Raw genomic sequence first — 22,604 nt, forward strand, 5'->3', positions numbered from 1 at the left:
GTCTGCTAATTCATTCATAACTAATCTTTTGTGACCAGGCACCCGTTCCAGTCTAATTCGGGTTAAAGGGTATGAGACAATGAAATGTATGTGAAATATGTGAGCCACTATTTGCAGTGAGAGCTGAACATAAAGATAAACAATCCGTTACTATTACAACTTCCAGATTGATGAGTTCACTTCTCGTAGATCCAATGTAACCGCCAGAAACTCGGCTAAAGATATTGGTATGTAGTTAATAACTCTTAAAGAGAAGGACCATTCAAAAGCAGAAGAGAAAATTTCAATTCCTGATTTTTGTTCTTTTTGCGTTCATCTGTCGCTATGACGGCGTTTATTTTTAGCTCCAATAAGTGATTTTGTAATAGCTCATTTAGTATATTTTAAGAAGGGTGTTTCACATTGTTTGGATATATAACGTCAATTATAATCTGGACATTCTCTCTCTCACTGCCAATAGAAGGGATCTCACATAATCGTACATCTAAGGGACCGACAAGCGCCTGTACGAAGACGACCTGAGGAGTCTGGAACCGAGGCCAGGAAGACGGAAAAAAAATATTATAGGCTCAGAAATAAAAATTATTTGTAATTTCGTGTGACCAACGGTCGTTTTCTTCCCTCTCTTTTTATAATATTGAAATGACAGTTTAAAAGGAGAGCTAGTCAGAGTATAATAGCGAAGGCTGCTCCTTTTCGCTTAAGGGTATAGAGAATACCGCGAAGTTAAATATTAGGTAGTAGACCGTTTCCATCTCTCTTGCTGAAAATATTGCTACGCGAGAGACATTCATCCTGGGGCAGACGACGAAGAAGACGGTTCTCTCTGGTGCTGGTGGCTGTCCACCATCTTGGCTACTGTGTCTCTCTCATACTGTAAATACAGTGTAAATAGTCCCGTCTTGTGCCGTTTTACGTAACATCTTTTTGGTGGAGGTGCGGGGTAGTTCCCTGTTTCGATCACGGAGCTTCGCAACGGCCGCCTCATCACGCTTGCGACCATGTCAGTCGGTGCAGGCACATCGTCTTCACCCCCTGCCCCTCCCGTCGCTCCGACCTACATCGTTCTGCCTCCTGCTCGTGATCCTGGCGTATTTTCCGGCCAGGATGGGGTTGACGTCGACAAATGGCTCAACCTTTACGAACGGATCAGCGCCGGCTACAGGTGGGACCCGACCCTTATGCTCGCCAACGTGCTTTTTTACCTCGATGGCCCACCGCGGGTGTGGTTCGAGACGCACGAGGCGGAAATTACCAGCTGGGACTCTTTCAAAGAGAAGATCCGTGACCTTTTCGGTGACAGCACTGGTCGGCAGCTTGCTGCGCGGAATGAACTTGCAACTCGTGCACAAACATCCTCCGAGTCATACGTCTCGTACATTCAGGACGTTATTGCTCTTTGCCGCCAGGTTGACGAGCACATGTCTGAGTCCGAGAGGGTTTCTCATGTGCTCAAAGGTATCGCCGACGATGCTTTTAACCTGCTCGTTTATACCAACGTTGATACCGTCGACACAATCATCAAAGAGTGCCGGCGGTTTGAACACGCGAAGAGCCGCCGTATTACCCAGAAATTCACCCGGCTGCCCAATACGGCTGCAACTTCATCGTGTGATGCCGTTCGCCAGCCGCCCACCTGTGACCACGTTACTCGCATTGTTCGTCGCGAGATTGAAGCCGCCTGTCCTGCACCGATTCAACCCCCCGTGTTTACAACCCACGCCAGTGACCCATCGCAGCCATCGGTGTCCCTCATCCAAGCTGTCGTCAGGCAAGAGTTTGCTAATCTTGGCCTTCCATCAGCGTGCCCACTGACTCGTCCTGACGCTCGGCCTTATTCCTCTGGACCCACTCGACGCTCCTACACCTCTCCCGGCTCCTTCCGCAATCCTGCGGAATGGAGAACGCCCGACGATCAGCCCATCTGCTTCTCCTGCCATCAGGCCGGGCACATTGCTCGTTATTGCCGTCGCCGTTGGACCTACGTATCTCGCCAGACCTCCATGTACCCTACTCCTTTCAGACGTCCAGCCGCTGGTTCCCCTACTTACTACTCGTCGTCCTCCCACGAGCCTCTTCCATCTGACGCCACTGCTCCTGTTCGCCGCTTCTCCCGCTCCCCGTCGCCGCAACGCCGCCAATCCCGCTCGCCGCAGCCTCGCCGCTTTTCCTCGCCGTCCTTCTCTGGACGATCGCCGCAGGAAAACTAGATAGTGCAGCTTATGGAGGTGAAGCTGCAATGCCATCGTCCCCTGCAAATCCTCTACTGACGCTCCCCACTCACCATAGCCTTCTTGAAGTCAAAGTCGACAATGTTCCTGTGACCGCCCTCATCGACACTGGCGCACACTTGTCTATTATGAGCGCCTCTTTACGCCGCCGCCTGCAGAAGATTATGACGCCGTCTACGACACAGACAATACGTGTTGCCGATGGTGGTGCTGTTCAAGTGATCGGAATGTGCACCGCCCGTGTCAGCATTGCCGGTCGTCACACTGTTGTCCTTTTTGCCGTCCTTGCTCACTGCCCCCATGACCTTATCCTTGGCCTTGACTTCCTTTCGGCACACTCGGCCTTAATTGATTGTTCTTCTGAAACGCTCTGCCTCGATCTTCCTCTTGTATCAGATGCCTGCGATACGCCCGTCAGCCGCTTAAGCCCCACCGATTTTGTTCGCCTATCACCGCGAGCCGTCACGTACGTGTGTTTGTCATCGACCCCTCCCGTTCCTGACGGCGACTATATCGTCTCTCCGATTACAGACGTCCGCCTGACGCGCAATGTTACTGTGCCACATACCATCGCCACATTAGTTGATAACTGTGTGTTTCTCCCGCTACTAAACTTTGGTCTGACCCCCCAAGTGTTGCCCCACAAGATGTCGCTTGCCCACCAGCCCACCTCACCTCACCGCGATAACAGACTATGACGTCGAGGTTGTCGCCATAACTGCACCTGCGGAAGCTGCAGTTTCCCCGTCACCAAGTTCCGACGACAGCATTTTTCGCAACATGATTGGATCAGACCTTTCGCCTGACCAGGCCGACGCTCTTTGCCGGGTTTTGGCCTCATACAACGACATTTTCGACATTCGTGATCGACCTCTGAGCCAGACTAAGATTGTCGCCCACCGTATCAACACTGGCGACTCTTTGCCCATTCGCCGTCGACCTTACCGTGTGTCCGCATCAGAGCGCGAAGTGATTCAAAAAGAAGTGGCTAAAATGCTTGCGAAGGACATCATCGAACCATCTTCTAGTCCTTGGGCCTCTCCCGTCGTATTAGTAAAGAAGAAAGACGGTTCCTGGCGTTTCTGCATTGATTATCGGCACCTCAACAAAATCACCAAGAAGGACGTGTACCCTCTTCCACGTATTGACGACGCCCTCGACTGCCTCCATGGTGCCACCTTCTTTTCATCCCTGGACCTTCGATCTGGCTACTGGCAAATCGCTGTAGACGACCTGGATCGCGAGAAGACCGCCTTCGTGACCCCTGACGGCCTTTACCAATTCAAGGTCATGCCTTTCGGTCTCTGCAACGCACCAGCCACGTTTGAGAGAATGATGGACACACTGCTTCAAGGATTTAAATGGTCGACGTGTTTATGTTACCTGGACGACGTGATAATTTTCTCCCCCACTTTCGCAACACACCTTGAGCGGCTTTCGACCATTCTAGCAATCTTCCGACGAGCTGGCCTCCAGCTAAATTCCTCGAAGTGCCACTTCGCCCTTCGTCAAATTACTGTCCTGGGCCACCTCGTTGACGCTTCCGGTGTCCGACCGGACCCAGCAAAGATACGCGCTGTCACGAACTTCCCCGTTCCACGGTCTGTCCATGACGTTCGTAGCTTCGTGGGGCTTTGTTCCTACTTTCGCCGTTTTGTGAAAAACTTTGCGGCGCTCGCACGTCCACTCACTGACCTTCTCAAACAAGACGTCCCGTTTTGTTGGGGTCCTCTACAAGCTGACGCCTTCTCTGAGCTCATCGCCGCCCTAACGACGCCACCTATTCTTGCCCATTTTGACCCAGCTGCTCCCACGGAAGTGCGCACAGATGCTAGTGGTCACGGCATCGGTGCAGTTTTAGTCCAAAACCAACAAGGCGTTGACCGTGTTATTGCGTACGCAAGTCGTCTCCTATCGAAATCTGAACGCAATTACTCTATTACGGAACGGGAATGTCTTGCCCTTGTCTGGGCGGTTTCGAAATTCCGTCCTTACTTGTATGGCCGCCCTTTCCGTGTTGTCACCGATCATCACGCTCTCTGTTGGCTTTCTTCACTGAAGGACCCTACTGGACGACTTGGTCGTTGGGCGCTGCGCCTTCAGGAGTACTCTTACTCAGTTACCTACAAGTCTGGCCGCCTCCATTTGGACGCGGACTGCTTGTCCCGCTACCCTGTTGACCAACCAGAGGGACCGGACATCGAACCTAACCCCTGCGTTATGTCTATGTCTCAGTTTCTCCAGATTGGTGACGAACAACGCCGTGATGATGCTTTGCGATCGCTCATTGATCGGCTGGAATCCGCACCTAACGACGCCTCACTGCGCATGTTCGCCCTCGTGAATGGCACACTTTACCGTCGTAACGTCCAGTCAGATGGCCCTGAGCTGCTTCTCGTTGTGCCTAAACAGCTGCGTTCAACGATACTGCGTGAGCTTCACGACGAACCAACTGCTGGTCACCTTGGTGTGTCCCGCACGTACGACCGTGTCCGGCGCCGCTTCTTTTGGCGCGGTCTCGCCCGGTCTGTTCGACGTTACGTGACCTCCTGCGACAAATGCCAACGTCGGAAACGTCCTGCCGCACCCTCGGCTGGACTGCTTCAGCCGCTCTCCATCCCGACCGAACCATTCTTCCGGGTTGGTTTGGACCTTCTCGGTCCTTTTCCTGAGTCACGATCCGGCAACAAGTGGGTCGCCGTTGCTACCGATTATGCGACCAGGTATGCAATCACTCGAGCGCTCCCCACCAGCACTGCTACTGATGTTGCCAATTTCTTGCTCCACGATGTTATTCTGCACCATGGCGCCCCTAGCCAATTGCTCACAGATCGAGGCCGCGCATTTTTATCACGAGTAATCGACGATCTCTTGCGCTCCTCCTCAACGCAGCACAAGTTGACCACTGCCTACCATCCCCAAACAAATGGCCTCACCGAGAGACTAAATCGCACCCTCACGGACATGCTCTCAATGTATGTTTCATCTGACCACCGTGACTGGGACTTGGCGTTACCTTACGTGACTTTCGCGTACAATTCCTCGCGTCACGATACCGCCGGTTATTCACCCTTTTATATGCTCTTTGGCCGTGAACCAACGTTACCGATGGACACCCTACTACCGGCTGCTGCCGCGCCGCCTAGCGAATATGCACGTGATGCCATCGCTCGTGCCGATCACGCTCGTCAGATCGCCCGCTCTAGGCTGTTGGCCTCGTAAGCGACCCAGAAGCGCCTCTATGACAACCGGCATCGCGACGTTCGCTTCTCACCCGGTGCCTTAGTTCTCCTGTGGTGTCCATTCCGCCGTGTTGGCTTATCCGAAAAGTTGCTATCTCGATACACGGGTCCTTACCGAATCGTCCGCCAGGTCACGGACGTCACCTACGAGATTGTTCCCGTCTCTCCGACTTTACCGCCGGCGATCGCTCCCAGTGACATAGTTCACGTTAGCAGACTGAAAGCCTACCGCCTTCCTCCTAACGACAATGTGTGAAGTGCGCCGGGACGGCGCTTGCACCGCCGGGGGTAATGATACGCGAGAGACATTCATCCTGGGGCAGACGACGAAGAAGACGGTTCTCTCTGGTGCTGGTGGCTGTCCACCATCTTGGCTACTGTGTCTCTCTCATACTGTAAATACAGTGTAAATAGTCCCGCCTTGTGCCGTTTTACGTAACAATATAATCCCAAAAGAAAGAGCAACCCCTACCGTGTGTTTCTCTCTCAGTACTTAATACGTTTGGTTCGACCACTCTTAGTCGTGCCCGAAAGGAAGTGTGATGGAGCGCGTCATTGCTACCGGGAGGCTGCCACTTTTACCGTGTTATTAACACTATGTCGTATTGTTTAATAATTTAGCGGCTTCAACAAAATTGGCATGATCACTTTTCAAATATTTTCTTTGTATTTATAAGCATTATTAATTAAATATAAGTTAAACAGACAACTAAGTTAACGGAAAGCAAGGAATTCTATTATTTTTCCATTACGAACCTTGGCTAATCAATCCTCCGCCGTGGGTATACGTGGCATATGTTAAAGGCGACAACAACAATCTCCCAACAACAACGCCCACACTATACAAATGTACACAAGCTAGCTTCCTATCAGCGCAGGTTTCAAATGTTCATGTCCACAGAAGATTAGTACGCGTGCTTACAGGTACTACACTGGTCATGGTTCTCGTAATGCCGAATACTAAGTCTGACCAGATTGATCACATACATTACGCGGGAGTATACGCCGCGTGTCAACTTGGCTACTTCGTGCTAATCGTGCGCGGCAACGCAACAGCAGAATTTACAATTTACAGTTAATACACTCATTGATTGCACCTTACTTTTTTTCACGATATCACATTCAAAGAGCGTAGCGAAACATAGGTCCGATTGTATATTGTAGCAGGCACTACAGAATTGAGTTTGGCCTTAAGCTCACTAAAATTTTGCAGATTTACAGACTGAGCGCACAAAAAAATTATTTTCAACAGGAACGCTGGTGATATTGGTAATAAAACAGCGAAATGTATAGGCGCACCGCGGCAGCTCCTCAAGGATAGAGGGGGCTTTCTTTGAATGTTTCGTCTTTGTCGTAGACTCAACACATAGTGGTTTAAATACGAGTGTTTCTTCTTGCTGTGTTGCATAAAAAAAAAAAAGGGGGGGGGGGGTACAAGGCGATGGCACACCACCTTGCTTACTTGGTTTTCTTGTAAATAACAAGGCCATTGCGGTGTGGTTTGGTGCAAATTACTTTTGCTAACAACATCGTTTGTTGTCTGGAAATTATCTTTGTCCTCAAGAAATAAACACAGCACTCATAAAACGTTTCAAACAAAACACTATTTTATTGTGTAGTATTAACTTTGAAAAAAGGCAATCGATATCAGTGATGCATTGCACTGAACCGCGTTCCTCTGTAAAAGTATACCAGCTAACAATTTCAGTCACTTCTCCGCAGACAATACCATAACGACGGCGAACATATGTCACAAGGCAAAACCTACGTCCAGTCAAATGACAGGACCCTTTAGCTCTAAAAAGGATCCAGGGCTTCAACGCCTGCATTGGATAAATTTACCACATGGAATAGTTTCCTTTTAAAGAAAGAGCAGCAAACATGGAGACAGTGAACCAAACTATAAAGCAGTTTTCCTTTTTCTCTGGCTATAAGAAGCGGAACCGCCCACCTAAGCACGCAGCTGTTCATATCTCGTCCACAGCAAAGGTTCAGTGTAATTAAGGAATTAGCGTTCTTTTGCAATTCCGGCGTCCACTTTACTCAGCTCGGAACACTGTTTCGTCGCCAGGTTCAACAACCACCTCGTGGTCACACCCAGAGTGATTGTAGCCTTAGTTTTGTAGTCCCGACTTGTCGAAACGTTCGCTCCAACCTATGAGACACCCCTTGTTAGACCACTGTTGATGACGCGTACGTGGTAGTTTAGGGAAGCGTTGAAAATACATCACAAAGTAAACTTTAACAATCTGTTCTAGCCACGCTCAGTTCTGTCGTTCTGGCTCGAACAACATTAGAGATCCACAACTTTGGGAAAATTGCCGCCAAAGTCTTGTCTTAACAACGCAATTGTTTTCGCACGAAAAGAAATAAAAGGCACACGAGGGAAACACGAAAAAAAATCACAATTGGTCTATTCTTCTCGAAGCTCACGCCGCAAAGCAAACAAGCCAGGCTAACGCAATGTTCACTTCACTGTTCACTCTAAATATGCACTTCTGGCGGGCAAATTCAAGCCATGGTTCCCAAGAAGCTGCAGCCGCATAATATTGTCATTCGTTAGATATGCACCGCAGCTCGCTTTCCACCTCCGACGAACCGCGCCGGCTTAAAAGCGGACACACAGGCACCTCGTCGATCGCCTCGCCGTCACACGAAGACCTCGTGGTCGGACTCGGAATGGCTCGAGCCGTAGTGCAACTGCACTCCCGAGTCGTAGGCCTGCGACAGGGCCCGTCGTCGCCTTAGCTGACCGGCGGCAGTGCACCGTCGACAGCCACCCGGCTCGGACGAAGACGACGACGAGGCGAGCGACTCGAGCGAGGCCGGCCTGCTGGGTGGCTTCACAGCGGAGCACTCGCCGTTGCTCGTCGGCGCCACCGGCGTCGCTGGCCTCGCCTCGCGTGCCAGCCTGAGCTCGGCGATGCTCTGGTGCAGGCCCAGCAGCTGGCCGAACAGGGCGTTGTCCCGCTCCATCAGGCAGCTCTGCGCCGAACAGAAAAGAACACAGCTCTTCCAGTGTGAACGAGTCTTAGGTGTGAATCACTTGGGATTCACGTCGCAATTGTTGTACACTAAACGACGGACACCGAACAAGCTCGAGGAAGAGAGATTGCGTTCCGGCGCCCTGAGGACGCGTTCGTGTGTAGGCGAATATAGGCTGGCTAAACACTGCACTTCAGTGCATAGCTTTCTCATTTTATGTAATTAGGGCCAGTTGGCTATGCATTGTTTCGCAGGAACGCGCTGTTTTGCACAAAACCAACACAACTGAGTTTATGGCCAAGTTGCGGGAAAAAATATTTGTAGATATATTTTGTGGGCATGCGCGACTCACACACATCCCATGATGTTCTTTTCCCCGCATAGCTCCCTTCTTCTGTAATCCGGCTTCGCCGCGTCGCTTTACGGCGGTGGCGGTCGGTGTGGTTGCGGCGTATTACGAGAGATGGCGCTAGCGCTGCGCGACTAACGTCACTTAACGGCGGGGTTACTTGGGCGCGAAAGGAAAAAGGCGGAGATTCCAATAAACAATCATGATCATTATCATCAACAACAATGTATCGTGCCACGGGTCAAGGGATGTGAGAAGTGTGCCACGTATTCTGGATACCTCTTCGGTACACATTATGGCGTCTCCTCGCAAGGTACGAATCACTGCTGAAGAAGCGAATCGTAGAGCTACGTGCGCGGCTACAACTAGGCTTGATCGGGCTGAGCAGACTGCTGTGCAGAGAGCATTACAAGCCGATTGTTCTCGTCAAAACGAGGCGAATACACTTTGCCGCGAGGACCATGTTGTGCGTGGTGCCTAAATTGGAGCTATTCTTGAGCCGCTCCACCAGCTTATGCTGTGATTGTGCTGCGTGTACCACGCAGGCCTGTTTCATTTCGGCCCCATCGAAATGCGATTTGATCCAGCGACCTCATGCTTAGCAGCGCAACACCATAGCGGCTAAGCCACCGCGTCGGGTGGGAACAAAAAGCGCTTCGTTCGTCCCGTCCATGCGCTGTTCCTCAGAAGAATAAAGTAATGAATCTAGATTGAATGACAGCATGTATAGCCAAGATAAAACTGAGTGGTGCCTGAAACTTCTGTGCAGTCACCACTGAAATACTTTTCCACTTACAAGACCCGAGAGTCATTTAGCTTAGTAATGGTCACTCTCATAATAACAAAAGTCGAAGCTACAAAAATTCCTTTCAAATGCGTACTCAGCTAAAGAAACGAAGGCCCGTTTTATAAAAAGTTGTTCCGCAAGAATTGCTCGCAAGAAAAAAAAATTAAGCCAATGCTTATGTTGGACATCTATCATCAGCAAAGGCGGCCGACAAACGGCAAAGAGCACTTACGAACGAACTTTGTGAATTATACCCAAGGACTATACAAGTGAATGCGCTACAACGCACCAAGATTGGCCGTATGCAGCGTAAAACTGTTGAGGCCAGCAACAATAACGATAATATAAAGGTCGTTTCTCTGCGATTCCTAACATCAGAACACAATTTTCTCGCAATATTACGCGAGGGTTTGTACTTATGGTGACGAACGTGCTTCTAGATGCAGCCACCGGTGTCGCACCTGAGTGCCGTTTCACTCGAGGGACGAGAGGCTATACTGGCAACAAAACAGCGCGCATCATATATAGCTGTCACACTTGAATTTCGCGGCCATCCGCGACTATCGGCTGGAGTGTACGATACGGGTCACGTCGACAGCGTGATCTTGACCTCACAGGCGGAAGACAGCGCGAGGAGACTCCGCCTCGCCACTTGAAGGAAACGTTCGAAGAGTTGCCGCACACCCCCGCCGCACTGGGCGGTGCCAACGCCTATTTTATGGACCCCGGCACCATTACACCGATCATCAGGAAGCGCTCTCGTGCGCCCAGAACAATGAGCCCTGCTTTGCATTTAGAACTTCGTGACGTTCAGCTGCCGGTATATACGCAGGTGTGCGTGCGTTCGCTGTCCCGAGGCTGTCCCGAAATCGCCGGCCTTAATGTCCGGGTACCGCGAAAGAGGTCACTCATTGTGTCCTAATGCGATTCCAGCTTTTCGTACCCTGAACTCGGCTGCAAACGCCCCAAGCGGGAGTGACGCTTCCGTGCTGAGCCGGTGGTGTCCATATTGCTGACGTTTGATATGGGGCTAGCACTAATTCAGCGGTAGGGAGGCATGGCCTGTCACTAAGGGCACATTGAAGTAAATGACAATATTTTCATGCACATAAACTAAACGTTTATAAACTGAGCTGACTTTGTAGAAGTTATTTATGCCTATTCCGATCGCCCTCCTGCGGTGTACCATCAGCACCAATTGAAACACGAAAAAGAATAAACGAATCATTATACCCGTGACGCGTAATTACATCGAATCCTAATGTACAACCCCTCGTTGGCCATTTTACCAGCACGGTGTTGTGCGAGAAGTACATTTTGAAGCTGAAGTTAGGCCAAAATTACAAATGCAGGCGAACCTGGTAGCGCAACAACGTTCGCTAGTCGTTTTCGACTTGTTCGCGCTTGAAGGTATGCTGTGTTGCCCTATATAGTTTTAAAGCTGTGATTGACGCATAAAACCCCATAATTTAATTTAATTGTTTACCGCTGTCATGGTGGTCTCGGTTCGTGTAGACTGGATCGGTCATGAAAGGCGAGGGTGAGCAGATGGCAAGGCACCAGTGGAGCGATTTCATAAGTCTCATCGGTCACTTGGTGGCACACACGATATCCGCCGGCGTACGGGATGAGCAGCTTCTCGGAAATGCGAGACGTCGTGTTAGGGACCACAGCAGGGCCAGCAATCCACTGAGAAAGTGGGTGGTCCTGTCGTGGTATATTGTAGTAATACTGTTGGTAGATCTGGTACTTGGAAAATCGAGTGCGGGCAACTTGACGTGCATGGTCGGCATGGGAAGTAGTCGATCGAGCATAATCAATGGGTGGGAACCCGGAGGAAGGAAACCATGCAGGGTGTCTACATGAGCAATGTAGAATTCCGAGCGTATAAGACAAAAAAAGAATATTCAATAGAATCATGCCTGGAAGTGTTGTACACAAATGTCACAAAAGGCAATACAGCGTCCCAATCCTAGCTGGTGTTCGGAGGACACATACTTTGCCAGCATATCGGTAAGCGTTGGTCCAGGTGTTCGTTCCGTCAAGCTGTGGATGGCAGGCTGTTAGTCAAATTGTGTTGTATCGAGCAAAACATTTCAAGTGTCGTTAAACACGTTCAAAATTAGCTGTCTGCCCCGGCCGGTTAGGAGCTTCCGAGGAGCCCCGTGTTGGAGTATACTATACAATGTTACGCAGCAAGAACATCGGTGCCACAGCTAGAGGGAAGCTCATGAGTAATGGCAAATCGCGTCGCATATATGGCAACGGCGATCCGCTAGTTTCCAGAGGTGGACAGAGAAATGGTTCAAGTAAGTCGTGGCTGACGCGGTAAAACTGTTCGTATGGAATTTCGAGAAGCTCAAGATAACCAGCAGGCGGTAGTGTCACAGTTTTACGGGCGCTGACAAATGTCGCACGAGGCCACGTAACGACGCACTGAACTGGACATGCCAGACCAATAGAAACAACCGCGTGCGTGACCGTGTATGTGCGTGATACGCCGAGATGTCGTGTAGCTTGGCCAGAAAAGTGGAACGGAGGTTAGTCAGAATGGGAGTAAACTGAGACGATATAAGGTTTCATATTTGAGTACAAAAAAGCGGTGACACCCGTCCTCCCACACCCCTCAGGACACAGGTGTGCGCGTGCGTACCTGAGAGAGAGAGAGAGAAAGAAAGAGCGGAACATTTTTTTAATCACTCCAGTCGATGTTTCGATTATTATTCTAGTCGCATGTTATTCCCAGGCGCCCTGGACGGTATAGAAGGCAGGCACTGCTACCAGCGCGGTTTGTTTAGCTCCACTGGATAATGATTTCCTTCCACTTGCATTCTTTTGCCTGCGGCGTCCGTTGCCAAGCTCGCTTTCACGTCTCGGTCGTTTGCAATTCTCAAAGCCCGCCGCCGAGACGACTCGTCTCAAATGGGCAACAACCCACGCACGCGGAAACGGCGCACAGGCCTCGCCGCCGCCTCCTCTTCCGAACAGCAGCCTTCCTCCGCGGCCCTGCCGCTTCCCAATTATCGTTTATCCACGCCAACAATCACTCCGGGCACCGCGCCCAGCCGTGGGAATGGGCAAGGACGAAAAACACCGGCGACATAACGCCTATAGTGTATGACGGGGGTGTATTACCACAACCGAACATTCTCTTCTCTCCGGAGCTTCGTGCTATCATTTGGACGAAATCGTCGTTGGAATCTCTGACGGCAGCTTTGTTTCTTAAGACACTGGAAATAACCTGGCAGCTATCTGTCAAAGTCATGTGATGCTTAATAAAAAAATATAAAATCCAAGAGGCCTTTCGGCTATCTTCTACAGCTCGTTTAAAATGACAAGCTAAGGACAAAGCTGTAAGCTCCCAATAGTGACTAGCCATTGTACAATCTCCAGGCTATCGTGTGAATGACATGTTTGAGTATCTCGCATGCTACGGCCATTCGCAAGGCGCTGAAATGGGCGGACTGCTTGGTCATTTTCAGACCTAATTATTTTACGCTAGCTCAAGCTCTTGGTTAAGTAATTCAGAAATATCGACGTTACTCCTTCAAAATAGAAGCAGCAAGAACAATCTAAACATCTCTGGTGGATAACGAACAAGGACATACGGCGTAACAACCGGCCAGCTTTTAAAAGATGGACTTTCGTAGTAGTGTTCGGCGCTATTAGTGGAATAATGGAGTACTGAGTTGTGGGAGTGTGAAGCCATCGGCTCCGCCTTCAGCGAGAATAGGTGGGCTGCACTTTTGGGCAGCCCCGAACTCAACGACCAAACCCTGGCGGTCCAGAGTGCCCGCGATTGGGCCGTCAAGCTCGGCTTGGCGGTCCCTACGTGGGACTAGCCGGGTGATCAGGGTCTCCCCTGCGTCTTCTCTGGACCTAAATAAAGTTATTTCCCTCACTCACTCACTGAGTATAATGAAGAACCCTTTACACAATACTGCTTTCACACCATAGTATGCCTCCTGGCAGAAATGCATGCCTCAGAGAAAGAATGCCTGAAAGAGTAAACCGAGATTTCTTGTGCGGTGTAGTCTAGGCGCCTCTGCCACTGAGATCGTCCACTTAGCGTCACGGGTCGAGAAAATAGAATGGAAAATCAAGTGGGCTTTGTTACTAACAACGGCCCGAAGTCTCGTTTATGTTTCGCGTTTTACCAATCATAGAATAACAATTAAAGATGCGTATCCTAAGAAAAAGAAAGTTGTTCCCGCAACTCAAGCACGAGTAGGACTGTAAGATAGGGCATTAGTCTATCGATAACAACAGCAAACAAAACCTAAAACACAGTGCTGATGCTTTGATACAATTCTATTATAGGTGCATTCGTTGTGCGGGTCGCCTGTCACGCAAATATATTGTCGTGTGCGCGGCATTCATATTTTGTGGGTTATTGCTGCGAAAATTAGGCGTACTGCATGAAACACCCGCTTAATTCGGTATAACGTTGCATTAGGTTTACAGGTTATGCTTTAGACGCGTGCTGTACTTGTTAAATTAGTTGTAACGTTGGCTCCCAAACCATAATTCTGTTATTTGTCGCACAACAAGCGCGTCAATTTTATGCACGTTCACAAATACAGCCTTCTACAGTGGTAGCGTTATTTGTCTTAATTCATCGCTGATGTGTTTACACGTTCGACAATGCCATAAATCAGCTTGAGTAAATCTGCACTTCCGCCTTAGCAGGTGAATTTACAATTACGCCACTAGTTCAAATAGGGAACACTAAAGGACTGAGGACAAATTTATGACTGTGCCAACTTTGGACTCCACCTAAGGTATTTCAGGCCGGCTCACTTCAGGGCTGACAAACTGTGATTGTCAAGAAAAGTTTCAGCCGAACGAACAACATTACTATAAGGCGCCCAAGACGGCCTTAGTGCATAACTGGCATATTTATTGCAATAGCAATTATATGGATACTCGAGGCGCTTTCGCGCCATCGGCGCCGCCGCCGTGATGTCCCGCTATCGACGATGAAAGCGCGGCTCGCGCGTGGAGGGAAAGTATAGAGACGCGAGAGACGCGCAGTGCGTTCGCCTGCACGAAGGACTCCCCTCAGTCGGCTCGGCAGCGGACCCGGGGCACGTGATCTGCCTTCCGCAACTGGTATGAGCATTCCTGCACTGCAGCTGTGTGCATACCGCACAATGAGTGGTCGGAGAGAGACGCTCTTCAACAGGCTTTCCTTCTCTCCAGTAAGATGCGACACATGCAATGCCGGCGCTCCTGCTCACGCTAGTGTTGCGAAACGCCAGGGCGCCGGCTCTGCTGCGTTCCAGAAATTGCCTGCTGTGTAGCGCCAACATGTCGCCCTGCTCACTCCTAGAACACTGTCTGTGGAGTATCAGCGCAACGCTCCTAGCCTTCCTATCGCTTTCAATGCTTCGACCTTCGGGCGAGACTTTTCTCGAAGGTACCTTATCGAATGCTATCCAAAATTATGCTGTGTGTTTTTGATCCCTGTTATTTAAGAAGGCAACGTTCATCAGGCGTTACCTCGAGGACGGACGAGTTGCCAGCGGCCTCAAAAGGCCATAAGAAATGTCCTTCCAGAATTGCGGCAATCAGGGGCGTAGCCAGAACATTTTTTCGGGGGGGGGGGGGGGGGGGGGCAAGCTTCTGCTTTCCTTTACGTCACGTGATCGCTAATATATGTCCGGTAGTTTAAGCAGACCCTATTCCTTACATATCACAGACATGGAACCCCCCCCCTCGCGTGTGCGTGTGCTTGTGCAGAAATTAGGTAAAAAGTAAAGTAAGCTCAGTAAATACAGTAAGTACGACAGGTACAGTCGGCGTTTGGAGCAACGGTCTCTCATCGCGCCACTGAATGGACCAGTCTTCGAAAACGCATCATTGAGAATACTCGTGCGATCGGAGAAGACATCATTAATTGTTAATTTCCGTTAAGCGTAGATGGCGTCGTCCTCGTCGGGGCGAAGTCAAGGACGGCTACACGCGTGAAAATGCACGTGTGACTAGGCTATACCTACTCCCATAGCAATAGCTTGTTCGCTGCGTCTTTGCGCTAGCAAACTTAAATACGCGCGTAAACGCGTAATGCTTTTTTTTTTTCGAAGCTTTCGTCGCCCTGCTCCCTGAAAGGAGGGTGTTGCATTTCCTGCGGCAAGGGCATAGGCCATTGTGTCTTCCGCTGTGTGCGAGCGTGCAGCCGTCATTTGTCTTTACGTCAACAGATTCAGAATAGTTAAGAATATTTCACCGCATAGCACAGATATGGCATGTGTACGCATTTTACGTAGTGCGTGCAACTCATTTCTGCTTCACTTACGCCGGTGCAAACAGGAAGCGGCCTTGTACCTCACAGAATCTAGACTGATTGGTGTACTAGTGATGCAGGAATGAACTCCGGTCTTGTTCAGTGCATAGTGCACATAATCAATTTCTCAGGACGCGTGAACTCCGACGAGAACTGTCAGCGCCTGCAACAAGAGTTTACTTACGCTGTACTGCGCACAGCAGTAATTCATGCTTGTCGGCTGTCTGTTTCGTGCATTCTGTTGCGAGTCGGTGGAATTTCACTGCTGTCATCAACCCCTTCGTGTGTACATTGCTGGTTTGGGATTCCACAACAAAACAGCAACTACCAGCCTTCCGTAATTGCTGGTTTGGGATTCAACAACACAACAGTAATTACCAGCCTTACGTAGGGGCGCAATCGCAAACAAGAGAAGTTTCTCGCGCAGACTAAGCCTACGTTCACACTTGGGAAGCGGCAAGCGGGCGGAAAGGCCAAAGCGGGCGGAAAGGCCAAAGCGGGCGCAAAGGCCAAAGCGGCCGGAAAATTTTTTCCGCGCCTGTCCAAGTTGTTCACATTTGTTTTGCTACCGCCGCGGCCGCCGCTGCCGTTTTCGTCCAGATCCATCTCGTCTGTGTACGTTTGTCGGCGTGATGGCGTTCATTATCGCATTATTTCGAGCGGTATGTTCATTCTTTGACCCACGTACCGTCATCAAAAGTGATCATTTTACGCAACTTCGCGTGTCATCTGCGACCTTCGGTAAATTCCTCGTTGGCGTTCCGTAATTCTCATCACACGGGCGCGGTAGCGCTCAGTCACAGGTCGGTGCCTAGGCGTGATAATATTTCTTTAATAGCTTTTATTTACAAGTTGTAATAACATTTCATCATTTCGTATTGTCGGCGCCTCCAGGACACCAAAGGGGCAACGGGAACACCACAACTAAAACCCGGGCTAGCTCTTGTGTTGGGGCTTGCCAAAGCCTGCGCGTCCTACGTGAGACCTACGCTCCCAATCTATCGTCGCGACGAGAAAAGTACCCCGCGACTTCTGCAACATACCGTACACGTGCGAGGAGAATTATGGAGCGCCAACGAGGAACCTGCGTAACTATTGTCTGCCGTGGAAGTGGAAGAAGAAATGGCTTTTATACTTCTACCTACTTGTTTTCTAGAAATGGACAATGAATAAACGGAAGACGCGGACACCTCGGAAACGGCGGTGGTGGGTCCGCCTGGCTTTGCAAAAGCGCGAGAAGTTGGGTCACGCCAAGGCTTCGTTGCCGCACCTCCGGTCGCGCGACGTTGAATATTGCTGACAGTACGTTTTAGTGCCACTCTTGTCGTAGAGCAAGGGCTGGTTCTTGATCGCGTCGATCAGCATTACAGCCTACACTTTTGGTGCCATGTTCAATTTTACGACCGGTTTTTTACATGCTAGTGTAGCTTCCAGTGAAGCAGAACGACTTTCCGCCGCGTTTCCGCTTCGCCATGGCGAAAAAATCGGCCCGAGACCGATTTGGCTCGCAGCCAGTTTTTCTGTCTGTTTTGCCGCCTAGGCGGGCGGATTTTTGCAAGATTTTGCCGCTTCCGACAGCTTCGAGACCAAGTGTGAACGTAGCCTAAGACGATCTCGGCGTGGCTCGGGGGCCGGGGCAAATCTCGAAGAAGGAACTTCTTCCGGAAATGCAGACGCATTACAGCGAGTATCGTTCAGGGGAATTCAGGAGTTCAAGAGTTCAGTCCGCACGACGCGAGCGCGGCCTAACCGGCACCTGAAGGGAAGCGGCGGAAATGTATACCGGATATTTCGACCACCTGGGGTCTTTAACGTGCACCTAAATCTAAGTAAACGGGCCTCGAGCGTTTTCGCCATCATCTAAAATGCGGCTGCCGCATTTGTTGCTTCAGAATGCGGCCGCCACATTCTCGCCCGAAACTTCACAGTGTGTCAAAGCCTTGACAAACACCGTGACAGTTTTTTCCATATGCAGACATGATTCGCTGTAAATTACCAACCCAAACGGAAGCGCCCAGGAATGAAATTGTGACAGTAGCACCGGTTTCATGAATTATGTCAGCGCGCAGCGACGAGAACAAAGGGTGAGTAAGTGGGGGGGGGGGGGGGTTGAACCCCCCCCCCCTCCCCCCTGGCGGCAATATAGACTCATATTAAGTCCGGCTGTTGACGTCTATATACAGGTGTGTAGACATCCCGCTTCAGCATGTGCACCAATTACGTAGGAATTTCTTCCGCAAGAATGTGCGCTTGTAAGAGTCACTGTGTGTGCAATGAACTTACGCAGTTGAACCGAGCATCATTCTTCGAGAAAGCTTGATTCTGAGCACGAGTCCTCCATTGAAGAAGCAGCCGTCATGATGCAACACACGGGAGGCTTTGCTGTCCTTTCCTTTGAACGGAAGCTATAGATACGGAAAAGTTCAAGTGTAGAATCGTTGAGCTGAAATTTACTGGATGCTAGACGCTTCCTCAGAAGCAGCGAAGCTTGTGCCATTATTGTGCGAACCCGCGACGATCATACTATAGCCAGAGCCAGCTCAAGGAAATTCACTTCCTCGTACGAACGTGACCAATGCTTCATTAGCCAACATCGTATATACGGACGGCTACTCACGGCGGCAAAAGTGGTCCGCATTTCGTTCCTCGCTCGTGTTATAGTCAAGGGCTTAGAGGAGCGGCGCCCGCTAAATGCTGGCCCATTTCTGAGCGCCCCGATGGCCCTGAATGGCAAGGCCGAGCTACGCTATACCTTTACACAATCGGCGATGTTGCCTCTGTAGCGCAACAAGCTATTCTTAAAGCGTGTTTAAGCGTACTGGCCTCGACGCAGTCAAGTGTGCGAGCTGTACCAAGCGGTACGTTTATTGTCATAGTAACGTGCCACTCTCACTCGAATGCTTTTGCAGGGCTAAACGTTTCAATAAATGCCAAACCTAGCCTTGAAAGAAAAATGATCATCCATGTCTATATATGTGAGACCAACAATGACGTGCGCCAGGATAAGTTCAGTCCATCGCAACCATGACGAAAAGGGGGGCAAGAGTCGTGGGAGGAATCATCGCAGTTCGGTCGGCTTCCTTAAACCGGACCTCCGGGCAAAGCAGAGCGTTTTCGCGATTCGCGCAGCCCGAAAAAAGCGGCCCGCTAGAGGGGAGGGGACTTTGAACGCGTTTCCCACTGCCCTGGAGGCAGCAGCAGTGTCAAAACAAAACTTGGTCACCGGGGCTTGCGAAGTGGCTGGACTTTTCCTCCCGTACTCGGCGTGTGCCTCCCGTGAGAGCCACTTGCGCGTCTGCGGTGCGAATGCGTGCTCGCGGCCGCGTCACGGTCGAGGAAAACAAAGGTGGTCGAGAGGAAGGCAGGGCGCGCGCTGGACGCTGCTGCGCCGGCGAAAGTAGGCCGGGGAGGGTCAGGGTGAAAGTGGAGACACGCCACGGAGGTGCGGCCGCTCTCCCGAGTCGCGCCGCACGATCTTGGCTCTGCTAGTAATGCTGCGAGCGTATGCGAGGGGCGCCGCTGAGATGCTCGCGTGTCGGCGGTCATTTATTGACCGCTTTATAGTAACGGCCGTATAGCCGTTACTATAAACCGGCCGTATAGTAACGTATAGTAAGGATGTTGGGAATCGCCATCTTCAAACGCTTGGCTCTCAAAGGGTAACTCCGAAGGCTTTTTTTTATTGTGCCTTGCAAGGGGTCGTCGTCTTCCCTGCGTCTCCTGCCATGGCCCTCAGACCGATCAAGGGCGCAATCGGAGATCTTTATTCGTTTCACATTCTGTTCAGTTGATGCTACGTCACAAAGTGTCAGTATGCAAAATTTGTGACAATGGGAGGGAGAGAGCAGCCAATCGGCAAGCGGCGAAAACCCTGGACGACAAACGCCCGGGGAGAGCGGCGTTTTGGTGACGTCAAAATACCGACACGCTCCTGTCAATCATTTTGATTACGAGCACGTTGTCTGCTAGGAGCAGAACGCGACGAGAGACGTGAAGATCGAGCGATCATCCGCTCGCTACGACACCAGCTTCACATGGCACGTCTCGTGGATTGGATTGGATCCGAACGGCGGCTGTGGCTACGGAATGGTTTACCGCTTGCCGATTGGCTGCTCTCTCCCTCCCGTTGTCAAAATATTTTGCATACTGCCACTCTGTGACGTCGCAGCAACTGAACAGAATGCGAAAAGAACCAATATCTCCGATCGCGCCCTTCACAGAAAAACTCCGAAATAATTTCAAACAACGGGGAAAAAAAAGCGAAGTGGAAGCAATAATTTATTTGTTGGGTCAGAGAGCATTTCGACATGACGTGAGCGGTAACGTTTGAAGAGGAACAAGCCGGGAACGTGGGCGCTGTAGCGACATTATCAGACGGTGTGTTTGACTGCAAGAAATTACAAACGCTCCCGCATTTCACAACTTTCGATGACAAATAAACAAAATGCCTGCTTCAAGAAGATTACACTGCTGAAACATTTACGGAAGCAGCTAGCTAAGGTCGCTATTGACAATAACAGCCCCGGGCACTTCGTTTAAAGACAAATGCGCCGCATGTCAGCAGACTCGCAACTCGCGCTTGCTGGTACCCCACCGCTGTGACACACGGTTTCTCAGAACGACAGAAAGTTCAGCACGTTGGTATGGATTCATATCGTGTGACAAGCTAGACGTACGTCACAAGAGGAACGACAAGAACAATACAAACGCGGACTGGAGGCACCTCGCACCGGATAGAGGGCGCACGCCGACATTTCTCTCGTCTATAGGCTTGCTTTTTTTCCCGCGAAAGCAAGTCTACACATATTCATTAATTCAACGCGCTAATAGGCGGAAACACTTGCATTATTATGGAGACTGACGTAGGTGCCCCAAACCAGGGAAGTCATTGGACATGGCTGCGCCGATATCAATTACTGGGCTAACTTTTTATCCCAAATGTCAATTTGTGCAATCCGTTTATTCATCGTGTGAATACGAGGCAACACTTGCATTAGCATGGAGACTGATGTAGATGCCCCGAACCATAGCTTTCCAGAGAAGTCAGGGGACATGGTTGCGCCGACATTTTACTGGGCTATAGGCTTACCTTTATTTCGCAAATGTCAATTTGCAGAATCCGTTTATTCATCGCGCGAATAGGGAGAAACAGTTGCATTAGTATGGAGACTGATGTATCTGCCCGGAACCAGAAAGTTCCAGAGAAATCAGAGGACGCGACTTTCTCATTTATCATCGTAGTGCCGTCGACACAGCCGCTAGTGGTGCGAGGAAACCAAAAATACATTAACCCACCCTCCATCATTTGTCTCAGTGTTACGTATAGCGAGCTTTGCCGATTCAAACGGAGCATGCGCGATTGGACATTTTCAGATCTCGGACACTTGTTGCCTCGTGACAAGCGAAAGTCCACCCACTTTGCTTACACCGCCTACAAGGTTGTGCTCTGGCGGTTTTATTCATGTGGGAAGCTTCAGCGCGAGATGCTTCAGCGCACGCCGTCCGTGCCGTCACGCTAAATTGTAGAGCGTTGTTGCGACGCCGGTTACTTCAACCTCGACCGGCGTTACTACTGGGCAGCGTGGCGTTGCCGGCGGGCTGCAGGCGACCGGTAGACCATGGCGACCAGGCAGGGGCAAGACGATTGCTAGTGCGAAACTTGCACTGTTTATTCCATGGTTGATGAAGGATAAAAAAGAAGAGAATAATGAGAAAATACGTGGCGGGGCCGCTTAAATAGGACCGCTAAAATCGTAGGCGGGATTTCGCTCACGTCAACGTCACGTGACATGTACTGAATCCAGTCGGGGGTTTGGCGGCTGCTCCCTCTCTCCTAGGTGACGTTGCGCGTGCTTGCCTCCGCTAGCGGCGACTCGAGGCTCCTGAGTTGCACAGTTCGCGGAAGGCGGACTTCCTCGCCTCCTGGGCGCACGCACACAAAGGGGCCAGTAATCACTGCGGGGCGCCCGCCAGATCGAGGACCACCCGAGACAACCATAGCAAATTAGGGATACATCCTCCGTTTCGATTAGGCATGTTCTTCCGATAATCCTTTTTTTGCACGGGGTGTCACACGTCAATCGTAACAGCATCTCTGTCGGGGAGGAAGATCCCGACGCGTAGGGGCCAGCAGCCACTGGGCGAGGGATCGGCGTTTCAGCAGCAGAATTTCCCTCCGTGGTGACGAACCCTTGGTTCGTAGCTTGTAGATTCTCTGGAGTCGTTCATCAGTTCTCGTGGCGCTCTTGTATGCCTTGTCTCCCTGGTCCGGTCCGGTGAAACAGGACTTGCAAACAGGCCTCGCAACTTTTCGTCTCCTGTTTGGGCACGCAATCACTCCAGAACAGTGCCGGACCCACAACCACAAACAAGCGAGCACAAGGCCACTCTCCCTCAAGACACACCAGGCTTTACAAAAAAAAAAAGAAAACGAAAAACTGCTACTGCTTTCTCATCCCTTTCGCGCGTCCTCCCCCCTAAACACTAAAAACAACCATTTTCCTGAAAGCTTCAATACGTGATTACCAAAATCCGCTAACAATCAACTACAACTACGCGATAATAAAGAAAACGTATGAGAAAAAAAATTACCAATGTAAAAATGACACGGAAACCAGAGTGGACATGAGGCTAGCGATACACTAGGGGCAACGACTCAGACCACCTGCATTTCCATTGAGTTTACCTTTCTTGTAGCAAATGTCAAAATTGTACTGCTGAAGTG

General features: G+C 50.4%; 1 protein-coding gene across 1 annotated transcript in view; it reads right to left on the bottom strand.

Moving 5' to 3' along the window:
* Positions 1-7,062: 7,062 nt before the first annotated feature.
* Positions 7,063-22,604, bottom strand: part of LOC119456506 (uncharacterized) — a 63,716-nt gene continuing 48,174 nt past the window's right edge. Inside the window, exon 2 of the mRNA XM_037718335.2 lies at positions 7,063-8,458. Coding sequence (XP_037574263.1) covers positions 8,123-8,458 — 336 coding nt within the window. The 3' untranslated portion in view covers positions 7,063-8,122. The remainder of the gene's footprint in view (positions 8,459-22,604) is intronic.

This window comes from Dermacentor silvarum, chromosome 6 (genome assembly GCF_013339745.2).
Source record: "Dermacentor silvarum isolate Dsil-2018 chromosome 6, BIME_Dsil_1.4, whole genome shotgun sequence".
NCBI lineage: Eukaryota > Metazoa > Arthropoda > Arachnida > Ixodida > Ixodidae > Dermacentor > Dermacentor silvarum.